The sequence below is a fragment of the Anopheles merus genome, unplaced genomic scaffold (assembly GCF_017562075.2).
Source record: "Anopheles merus strain MAF unplaced genomic scaffold, AmerM5.1 LNR4000371, whole genome shotgun sequence".
NCBI lineage: Eukaryota > Metazoa > Arthropoda > Insecta > Diptera > Culicidae > Anopheles > Anopheles merus.
The window spans coordinates 1-12,152 of record NW_024427951.1 but is presented as its reverse complement, the minus strand read 5'-3'; the positions used below and the strand labels follow the sequence as shown (position 1 = coordinate 12,152).

General features: G+C 43.4%; 1 protein-coding gene and 1 pseudogene across 1 annotated transcript; both read right to left on the bottom strand.

Annotated features, from left to right (window-relative positions):
• Positions 1-1,160: 1,160 nt before the first annotated feature.
• LOC121602244 (alkyldihydroxyacetonephosphate synthase-like) lies at positions 1,161-7,922 on the bottom strand. The gene is made up of 6 exons (XM_041930999.1): positions 7,825-7,922; positions 6,731-7,036; positions 4,435-4,521; positions 3,162-4,350; positions 2,792-2,896; positions 1,161-2,266 (listed from the first exon to the last, which is right to left on the bottom strand). The coding sequence occupies exons 2-6, from the start codon at positions 6,853-6,855 to the stop codon at positions 1,892-1,894; spliced, it is 1,881 nt and encodes a 626-aa protein (XP_041786933.1). The 5' UTR covers positions 6,856-7,036; positions 7,825-7,922; the 3' UTR covers positions 1,161-1,891.
• Positions 7,923-11,162: 3,240 nt separating this feature from the next.
• On the bottom strand, positions 11,163-12,145 carry LOC121602245 (annotated as a pseudogene).
• Positions 12,146-12,152: the final 7 nt, after the last annotated feature.

Below are 12,152 nucleotides of genomic sequence, written 5' to 3'. Positions count from 1 at the left end.
GTGAAAAATAATAATAATTATCAATCAAAGAACGATTATCAATGCACTAGCACACACAACATATCATGTGAAGTCAACCAATGCTTAAAATTGTCAAATATTCAAATGGGAGATGATTTTTTTGAACACATTTTTCTTTTAATTTTTTTTTATTGTTTTTATTCAAAAATGCACAAATCCTCCAATCCCTCCCCCCTCTCCATCCTTCCCACACAATAGGGAATGCATCCATCCTTCCCACACAATAGGGAATGCAGGTAAGGATTTAACCACCATGTTGTACCGTCTACTTCCTAATTAACGGGGGCTCCTCTCCGGGAGAGAGAATAGCGCGTCTCCCCTGCCTCTCGCTCGATGCTGTAAGCGATGAGGGCCCGCCTTTTCAGTTACGAGTAATTTATTAGTAATTTATTAGTTAACTAGGAGTAACTCTATGTGATTTTTAGTCACTATTCTAGGTATGGGAATCACGTTCTGTGTTGTAAAAGACGTCTACGTGTCTATCCATACATAACTGCCCCTTCCCGACAGTATTAAATGTAGTGATTTAAAAAAAAAACACAATTTAATTTTAACATAACTACTGATACATTTAAACGAAACTTGTGTTTAATTTTTAACTTTGATGGCGGCACAACTACAGAGGTATAGGGCAGGATAGAATTAATATTATATTTAGGTTGTTTCAGCCAAATTGAGAAAGACACATATGGGTACAAACGAATAAATAAATAAAGAAAATGTATAGTTCATAGCATAGTACCAGAGTCAATAAAGGTGCAAATTAGTGCGACACCTCAGTTACGGTTTATTTGTGGTTCAAAAAGGCAAGTTCAACGCATCCGTTGACTGACTAATAAAAGCAACGTAGAAATCCACGGTCATACACTTACCTCACTGTATTATTATTAATATTAATTATACATTTCATTACCTACCGTACGTAATAACGCATCGTATAATCATTATACAGCTTGGCCTGAATCGCTTTGCGTAGGATATGTAGTACATCTCTGTAATACAGGTCATTATATTTTGTAGCTCGATTCGAATCGTTCCTCAAAAGCTGGATTCCGAAACTTAAACTGTTATCAATGTGTTTTATTGAATGTTATGAACTTAAACGCTTTATTTCTTTCTCATAGAAATAACAGATGGTGTAGAATCAAAAGTAAAGATATTTGTATTATTGTTTGTTTCCAATTCGCAACTAAAATTGACGGTCTTAGCAAAAAGCGCACCGGTGTGTATTGGATGTAAAATTGCGCTAACAAAATTAATCACACAATTCAATTCGTTATCATCTACCTTTTGATGCCCCATAAAATTGACTGCTGGCAGCTTATCAAAGGAGCGCAAAACAAATAACCATAAAATGTCACAGAGCAAACCCAAAAACACCTAAATAATACATTACGTTCAGTAAGCTACTACGGGAGGGCATGGAATGTGTATGTTAACTTGTTTCTGCTACGTTGAAGCCGGCGAAGATAAAATTCGTTCCCTCTATTGCGATGTAAGCCGACACAGAATGAAGAATATTGCTCTCTTTCTCTCTCTTTCTCTCTCTCTCTCTCTCTCTCTCTCTCTATCTATCTATCTCACTCTCCCTTTCTCTTTCAATCTCTCTATCTCTTTCTCTGTGTCTCGCTTTTTTACTGTTACCTTGTTTTTTCTGCTGTAACGAAAACGACGAACACATTGCTTCCGGTGATGGGACGAAAGTGATCATGACTGATCGTGCATCATATGCAGCCCGACCATTGCATCACTTCCGCCGCTGTGAAGCGGTGGAGCAGTTTACTAGTTTTATGGGTTTTGTTGTTTTGTTTTGCCATTATTGCCATGCTTGCTAGACGGGATCATTGAACGGGGCGTCATGTGTCTGCCTTTACAGCTTTGCTTTCAGACTGGTGGGTTCGTTGGTGTCCTGCAGCTGGGCCGGGATGAGATTGCCAGCGGCAAAGATGTTGTTTGGATCTAGCTCCCGCTTGGTTGCCTTGTACAGCTGTACACCGACATCGGAGACGCTCTGCGGGTACCAGCGCGATCGTATCTTGCCCACACCGTGATGGTGCGAGATGGAACCACCGGAGGCGAGGATTTCATCGCGCGCCTTGTTTTCGATTTCCTCGTAAATGGTGACGGGGTTCGAGAAGCCGGCATGGTTAAAGCCGAAGTAAAAGTACACGCACGCGCCAGCATCGTACGTTTGCGTTACCCGGCAGGAGATGAGGTAGTGTTGGATGTTATGTTTGGCACATTCCTGCAACGAACAAGGGGGTGGAGACGTGTAAACAATGGAGACGCATGGTTGCTAACGATAGGATAATTCAACTATTCGAGTGATTACGAACGGGAATTTGAGAGAATGCTGGACAAATAAAGTGTTCATTGGAAACAGACTAGAGATCTTTAATGGTACAGCGGACAGGCTCTCATTGGGTCAGATGAGTATCGTTGACAATGCCCAAGTACTGACCTTTTTCCCTTATTTAAGTTTCAACCAACAAAACATTCATTCACTAATGTAGCTTCTAGCTTCAATGGTTCAGCTCGAAACAAATCAAGTAGTGTAAATATTATCTAAACGCGGCGGTAATTAGCGGATATTTGATTGTAGCACCTTCATCCCAAGTGGATTGCCACTTATCACTGTAATGTTACGTCATGTGTACCGAAGCTGAAACACTGGTCCAACCTTTTTGCTCTCACCACCTCCTAGGCTGTTGTAAAGATTGCCTATCTGTTAAACAGCACACTCCAACAGTGACATTGAATTGGTTCATACCTTGCGAACGCAGCTTTTTACGTTGGTACAGAGTGCTTCGCAGCGATCCCACGATACGGAGGTTTCGAACGATTCCGCCACAATGCTGTAATCCAGGGCCAGGTCCTACAAATATCCGGAGAGATGCAATGGCAAAGGGGCATATTGTTAGTGATTGTTTTTTTTTTTTGTTCGCTTGTCTAGCTCGAACACCGTATCCATGTGTTCATTGCGTATGGTGTTTGATTTGCAATGCCGTCGATGACGAAATTAAACAAAGCGCTGCATAGGTAAAGAGCACTTGACAAGCACTTCACGATGCACGCTAGTCAAATAGATTCTAATTGCGCGGTCGACCCTATTGTGCACCTCACTGATGCCCCTAACTCACCCTGATGTACGCGATGACGAAGGTAAGAATGTAGCCCTTCTCGCCGTTGCTGCTGCCGGCCGAGAACCCACCGTACCGTTTGGCGATAGCGAAAATCTTTGCCTCGTGCTGCTTCACCTGCGCGTCGTGTCCTTCGAACAGCAGTGTCGCGATCGCGATACGATCGAGCTGCAACCGCTTCCACCGCGTTAGGTACACCTTTTTCAGCTTCTCGCTCACCGTCGCCAGCGGGCCGCCCGGTATTTTGAGCGCCTGGCCAAACACGAACTGCTCGTTGTCGATGAGCCGTATGCTGGCCGGCTGCAGCCGCTCGCGGGCCACCTCGCGCAAACATCGGATGCCGGACCCGAAGTCGGGAAAGACGAGCGAACCGTACCGCTTGACCTGGGGCAGGGGCCGTATCTTGATGACCACCTCCGTGATCACACCGAGCGTACCTTCCGAGCCGAGCACGAGATGGTTAAAGTCGGGCCCACAGGATACCCGCGGCACGGCCAAACTTCGCTCCAGCACACCCTTGCTGGTCACCATCTTGACGCGCACCAGCAGATCCTCGATGTTGCCGTACACGTTCTTCTTCATGCCGGAAGCACGCGTGGCCACCCAGCCGCCAAGCGTGGAAAACTCGTAGCTGTCCGGCTCGTGCCCGACGGTGAACCCAAGCTGGCGCAACTCACGCTCCAGGTCCTGGCCGACGATTCCCGCCTCGAAGCAGGCGACCAGATTCTGGCGATCGATCCACAGCATCCGATTCATCTGCGACGTATCGAGGGCCGCTATCGGGCGCGTTTCACCCTCCGGACAGGTGACCGAGCCGGACACTGACGTACCGCCACCGTACGGTATCAGCACCACGTTGCGCTTGTTGGCGGACTGAACGATCTGCTCCACCTGCTCGTGGGAGGTGGGAAACAGGACCACGTCCGGGATGCGCTTGAACGTACCGGTGCGCATCATGTGCACGTCGTGTAGCGTTTGTCCATGGCACCGGATCAACCGATCTTCGCCATTCTGCGTGCAGTCGATACCGTGGCCTCGTATGTCGGCCAGAAACTCGGGACAGGGCACTGGGGCTGGATACTCGTTCGGCACCGGTACACCTTCGCGCCGATCGGACAGATCGACGTTGAAGTTCTCGATCACGTAGTCGCGAAAGTGTGGCAGCGACACTTTTCCACCGATGGGATACCTTGAACGATAAGATTTGGTTGTTTAGCGAATCAATATAAGTTTGAGAAGGGTTTGGGCGCCTTTGGGAAAGTGTCTTGCTCACCTATCGCCAGTGAATATGATCGTTCCATCCTGGTAGAGAAAGCGCGAATCCTTGTAACCCCAGCCATTCCATTTGAGCAATTGCTGTCTATAAACGAAGGAAGAAAGTAAAAAAAAATGTAAAGGCCGGGATACATTGTCGGTAATGTAATTTCGATTTTCACTAGCGCATCTGGTTATGTTACTACTATAGGAAAATCTAAAGAAATAAAAGATTTTCTAAGCGATCATATATACATGTTAAAAAATGAAAGCTTTATTCAGCTGGTCTGCAGCCTCTCAAATAAATTCAATTTGGCCGTTTTTTTAAAGAAATTGACAAACCTTAATCAAAACGAACGTTTCTCTAAACCAGTTATAATGCATCCAAAATGTTGTGATGAGATTGTGTATAAAAGTAAAAAATACATTTCAAAGCATTGTACTTAGTGGTTTTATTCTTTCTTTGTGCCGAATGCGCCTTAATTTTTAAGTATAGCTTTTATCATTTTTACCTAGCCACAGTAAGAGTAAAATTGCGTATATTTTCCCGCATTTTACCAGTTTATATATCACGCGCTAGGAACACAGCGTGATGGATTACATTCAAAAGTCAGTATTGGGTCAACGTTTCTTATCAGGCCGATAGATAGCCGGAAGCCGGAACGGGGCTTCAATCGAAAAAGGGCACGGTTTCGATGACATCACCCGTCCATCAGTTGTGCAATCAGCAGTCATGCCAAAGGTACCTGATTAGATAATCCACTAACGTTACGAACAGGAACGGTCCCGGGAGTGCCGGGAGTGAACGATAAACCCCATAGACAGCAAACAATTGCTAGGAAGTTTGAGAAAGATAGTCCCTTTTACCTTCAGTGCCAGTGCAGCACCAACTGGAGTTTAAAAAAGATCGCTTCACATGAGTTTAAAATAACGTACGGAAGTACATCATACACGTAACACGAGACGGTCCCATTTTAACTCACTTGTTCAATGGCAAACACTCATTTATTCTACTATTTTTAGTGCTTGGACCGGTTGCCGAGCTGGTGATGAGAAATGCCACAAGTGTCTGGCCTATATTTGGCCGCATACTTGTACCGCGGTTCTTTGCTGCTTAAGCGTATTATTTGGATGGTAGACGGCCATAATCATAACGCATAGTTCGTGTAAGGTACGCTTGGTGGAGAATGGTGGAGGTGGTTGCTGTACTAGTGATTTAATGGATTGCTTCATTAGACAATCTGTTCCGACCAAATCGAAAATGGTACATTCAATTTCGTCAAATTTGTGAATCGATGGGAGCAACATAATTTTTCAATTTTCATTTCATATCTGGATAAATCATAAAAATAAATTAACTTAAAATAAAACCATCAGCATAGTGAACAATCAACACACAGATCCAAATGTTATACTAATCTGTTTCAAAGACAAGAATTGTATATTACTGTAGAATAGTATAGCTTTTCAACTTTGCTTATAATGGCTACTGAAAAACAGTCGCAGCAAAACAAACGTTTGCGTTCCGGAAAACCTACATCGAATACATCGTGGCGTGAGAATCTGCTTCCGGTAAGCACGTGTTCTCATCACCTCTGGAAAGAAAGTAGAAAAAAACGATGCCCAAAACGGCCGGCACCAACACACGAATACAAGGGTACACAGTAAAACCGAATCATCGACGAACGGTAAGCGAATGGCCATGTGGTTGGTAGCGCGTCGAAACCTATCCAAAACAAACAGACTCCCGGTTATAGGTGTAAGTGTAACGACAGTGGGAAAATTCAGCCCGAACACGCGCGTGTCCTCCGTTCGAATGCGGTCAACGAACGGAGGCAAAGAGAGAGAGCCGGTTTATGTAAAAGGATGGTGGAACCCTTGGAAAACGGGTTCGGAAAAACTCCGTGCGTGCGCTCACTTTTTGTTAGAAACTCTCTCTCTCTCTCTCTCTCTCTCTCTCTCTCTCTCTCTCTCTCTCTCTCTCTCTCTCGCTCTCTCCTTCCGTGCACTCTCTCACTTTTTTTAGCGTGGAAAATCGTTTGCACGGTTCTCTCGACACAATCGTGTAACACATTCACAGCAAGCTAGATCCTTCCAAACCCTCTTGGGAAAGAACAACCTTAGAATACTCAGCCTACCCACATTCATGCCGTGTCCCTCTGTCCGGGGAAACGTGCAGCACAGGGTTTTGCCAACTAACAGGAACGTGCGACGAGGAACAAAAAGCATGTAATTACAACACACATACAAACGCACAATGCACACAATTACATAGCAATCGTGCACGAACAGCAAAAACCCCCGTGGAAACGAACCTTTGCTTCGGTATAGCGCTGACAATTTTCTTCGGCACGCTTGGATCCATCGACGCGGGTGCGCTGGCGCCGGTCCCTTCGTTTCCTTTGGCAACGGGTGTCCTTTCGGCTGACGATGATGACATTCCAGCGAAGGATGCGGCAGAGCCCTCTGATTGCCCGTTTTGGTCTAGGGTGTGTTCGATTTCACTTGCTCTTGTTTCGTTGCGCACTAATTCCTGCAAACATGCCCGCCAAAATTCAGCCACGCTCTCTCTCTCCAGCACAGAACTATTAATTTCGCAACGTTACTGTTTTTTTGTTTAACTGTGGAAAGTCGAAGATAGAAAATATACTACACACAAACACACACACACGTCGCCTACACCACTGTGCCTATCAAGCGGGAGGGGGATTATTGATTTTTGCGCGTTTTCCTTGGTCGCGCTGACAGGATGGTGAAATGTAGTGCAGTCTAATGCCGCACGGAGGGAGGCTTAGTTTGGTTCGGTGCTTAAAGTGTCGGACACTTGCCCGGTGGCGCCAAGCGACTGTGTCCAGACAGTGTGGATGCGTGTGTGCAAGGTAATTATTGAATTAATCTCTCTCTCTCTCTCCTCTCTCTCTCTCTCTCTCTCTCTCTCTCTCTCTCTCTCTCTCTCTCTCTCTTGGAAATTATGCCGGTACCAGTCTGCACGAAGCGTGTGATAAAATCGGCGTATGCATTAATCCATTTCTCCTGCGCAACCCACCGCGCGTGTTTCCGGATTCAAGAACACGAAATGGGGGAAAAGCTGTGGATTTTAGATTGCAATTCAGATGATCTCGTCGAGAAACAAAATGTTCACTTGGGAATCCACAAAGACACACTTCACTGCAGCACAGTTCACACCTTCGAACAGGGCTAACAGCTTGGCACTCGGGATGCGAACGTTTGCGAACTATTTTGTATGGAGAACCTTTTTTTTAATTTCTTTTGCATTGCTCTTTCTTCTTCTACTCTTCCAACTGTAACTGTCTAACGCACCAACCCGTCCCAATGCAAACACCGCCTTATCACACACTCCACTTTTCACAGTCTTTCCAGCTTTGTTTTAATTTTCTTTTTTTGTTACCGGAACCCTATCCGGCGAGGGACACTTTTGCCACTGTAAAATTCGTGAGGGTGGTGCCGTGAAGCATCGAGAAGTAGGTCTTCACTGCTCGGCTGCCGAACAAGAACTATGTATCCACTGGCGTGTTATATACATGCGCACTGCCTTAGTAATACAGTGCGTTACGTACGAGTAGTCGCACTCAACAGCAAAATGTTAAGCGACGCAGCCAACGAGCTGCTATTACGAAAAATGCAGCTGTTACTAACGTGTTTTGTTTAAATATATTTTTTGCCATTTTTCTCCTTATTCTTAATTCGATTTCCTTATATCTTTTCCAGGTGTAAAAAGTAAGACAAATAATGCGATGTTTTCACTGTCTTCTGAAATAATAAATAACAGAATAATTTTTAACAAATATCCTGGAGACGCAAATGCTATCGGTACAGTATAAATGCAGATACTTGATAATATCAGTATGCTTTTTACGTAGAAAATGACGGGTTTTTTCTGCAGATTTCGGCTCTTATTGCCGCAAAGTTGTCGGCCACTGGGTTAGGCGGTGTTAGTAAATTTAGCAAGAATGTAATAACGTTAGTATACGTCCGTGATAGGTCGTTGGCGTCACAAATAAGACGAGAAATAAGTAAGTATTTTTTTTTGTAGCAATTAATAGACAAAAAGACTGAAGTTTATTCGTAAATTGTATGATTTATTTAAATTTAATGTCAAACATTTATTATTCTGTGTAGACAGTTTTATTTTTTACTGAATGCCATGTTCTTCTGTTACCAAAAAAAACACGATTGTTCAGAAGTTCTCATAATCTTGGGACACTTTTTCGTACGGCATGTGAACTTTATGAGTCGGGATGGATTCTACGGCGTCCTTTTAGGACTAGCACATAAGAAATTCTTATTGGATTTCCAATTGCCCTTTGTAAATTGTTAGATTCCATTTGAGCATGTACAAGAAGGAACCGTCATATAAAATTCCCTCCCGTAGAAAGAGTAAAGAAAGCGCCCCAAAATCATGAGAACCACTGAAACCCCCTATCTAATGCCTGAAACCAGAATATTTTTGGATCTTTGAGTTTCGTATTCATTGCTATTTCACTAGTGAAGCACATCGATGTTATAGTGTCCCTACAACGAGTTGAACATGCACAAACGTATGTCCTACTAATGTTCTTTCTAGCCGTGTAGACCAGCGGTGGGCAAACTTTTGAGTCAAAGGGTCAAATTTAGTAAAAGATTTAAAGCCGCGGGCCAGGAGCATGCGGTTTTTCCATTATTTTGCTTTAATTATTACATTATAAAGTTTTAGAAACAAAATAATTTGTATTATTGCTGTTTTCCTATAATTGTTTCATCCAAGCATGGTTAAACATTGATAATATCTACTTAAAAACTAATTGTATCTTTTAATCATTTGAGGACCGCTAAAAGAAGGGCAATAGTGTGATAATTCAAAACATATCAATTCAAGAGCAATATCTCTTCTTGATGACCCCATCCTCCCATGCCGCAAAAAATATTAAGGCTATTCTGGGGATGATACAAAAGTGTTATTGACTGAAAAATTATCGAGGCAAATGTGCATTTAGTATTTATAAAATGTTTTATGGACAAGTTATGCCATGCCAGATAATTTGATTAATCTGATGAACAGCGTGGAATCGTCGTTCTCGTGAAAACAACAGGGTTTTTTTTAATGCTTATTTGTTTTCAAATACGATGCAAAATACCCTAAAGCAGATAAAAAAAAAGAAAAAAGAAATTTGTGTGAAATTAAGAAGAAATAGCAGGACAAATATTATCGCGGGAAAAAAGTATGCTATTTCACTATTTCTAAATCATGTTTTCCATGTATTACGTTAGTGACAATCGTATGCAAAACTTTAAATAAATTCATTGCAACCAGACTTTAGTGTATCTTATATTTATAAAATTTCGTATGCGACCTTCATTTCGATAGTCTTATTGTGGTGTTAAAATAATGTTAATATTACAATGGTTGCATTAAAAAAATGGACAACAATTGTCGATTTTTCATGGGTTTATCTTAACCCGCACTAACAAAACGTTAATTGCTTTTTGAGTAGTATCCCATTAGTTAGCAGACTAAATTTGACACCTCTATCAGTCCAACTCTAACCATGGCCAAAAGAGTGAATGAAAAGCATGCGCGATCAAAGAATGGCACACCATAGCGTCCAAAATGGACTTCGTGCGGAAGTTTGTGGACGTCGTGTCTACCCGTTTCGGCAATTTGGTCGCCAATATCTTGACACTATTAGGCAATAATCAAAGCATCGAAAGAAATCCCAGGTTTATTTTGAGGTTCCAAAAGAAGCTGAAATGAAAACAGAGGGACAAGAGGCTACATTACTACGTTAGCTGGATCGGGAGATCGATGCAACCCACCAAACAGTAAAATAATACCTGGGAAACATGAATAAATAGATCAGGGCATAGAAATCGCATCCAATGGCTTCGCAGTGGCAAACAATTACGCGAATACTTAATGCAATCATTTCAGGTGGATTTCGACAGAATTTCGATATGACACTCTAGTCTGCGAACTGGTCCAACATCCATTACCTGTGTCCGATCGATTTTTTTCTGCACAAACGTGATGCAAAAACTCTATTCTTACAATTCTGTAGGGAAAACTTAGGAGGAATTGATAAAAATCAAAGGTAGAACTTAAATCATGCATGTCTTTGTCCACCATGGTGAAAATTCCTGATAACCGACAAAAGGCAATTCGCAAAGTCTTGAACTTATTTGAGCAAGTAAGCTTAAATAATTACCTTTCAACTACTTTTTTTGCACCCAGCCGAAAATGGCATATTTTTTCATGCAAAAGTTACGGGGATATTGACCTCGAGATCGAACATACTAAACGGTCCGTCATTCCATAGTACTTGAATTAAAGTTGAAAATATACGATGGTATAATATGGCATACCAAAAGATCTTCAGAAAATTGTGTACGAATCGTTTCCCATCTTTCAAAATAAGTCAAATCCTTTCGCGGGCCGGATTGAATGTTGCAGCGGGCCGCATTTGGCCGCGGGCCGGACTTTGCCTACCGCTGGTGTAAACCGTATCTAGGGGTTAGGTTTTAAAATGATTAAATCGTGTGAAACGAAAACGAAATTCTTGGACACTATATGGACCTATATTTGTCCTATTGAATTTGAAAAATTGTATCTGTCTGTTTATTCTCCTAACTCTCTGTATCTCTCATCAGAGCTCAAAATTATGCTTTGCAATCATTTAATTCTTTCCATATTATATTTCAAAAAAATGTTTTCATTACCTAAAGAATTACATCCATCCATTTATCCTTCTCTTTTCGCAACATATAGTGCAATAACGCTCATTTCAAGTCTACTTGTGCTTCCTTTTGCTATCTTGCATTTTTGCAGCCTTTTTCTTCATCATTTGCAATCGTTTATCTGCGCTGATGATGTTATGTTCGGTGTGCCAACGAATTTCCAGCACTGGAGCCAGTATTCGCAGCCCCGCTGGACGACGACGATGAGCCAGTGCCACCACCGCTGGAAGAAGATTTGGACGACCTATCGCGGTCTCTTTCGCGATCACGGTCGCGGTCACGATCGCGATCACGGTCCCGCTCGCGATCGCGATCGCGCTCGCCTCGGTCACGGTCACGATCCCTATCACGTTCGTGCGAAGAATCCGACGATTTGTTTCCACTTTTAGATGATTTATGCTTGCTGCTGCTGGACGAGCTAGAGCTGGATGACGATTCGGCAGACTTGCTGCTACCACTCTTCGAATGGGACGATGACTTTGACGACGAGCTGCCAATGGTTGGCGACGGCGATGTTGCGACGGGTATCGGCGGTGTGGGCACCACAGCTGGAGTTGACAGCTTGGCCACCGTCTGTTTGCTGCGACAGATTGTGCAGTACCAAGCGTTTTCCTCGTCGTTGGCGTCCGCTTCCGAAATGACGGGTTTGTGGCATTCCTGATGGTACAGTGCGTGACAGTCGGCACATTCGACCAGCCGGTTACGGGAACTAACGTCCATCAAGCGGCAAACAACACACATCAAGTCTTCCAGTTCCTTCAGCTTATCTTCCTCCATGATGACGTCATCGTCCTCGTCATTACCCTCCAGGTCGGAGGTAGTAGATCAGTATCGAACCAGACGACAGGCGGCGGCATGGTCAGAGCTTCCGGGCGCTCACTATGCACTCGATCGTACCGGTTTGCGATCGGTTCCGGATCCGGATCGAGATTTATCACCGGGAGGGGCTTCGGTTCGATTATTTTTTTGCGCACGTATAGATTGCTTCCACCCGCAAGCGGCTCC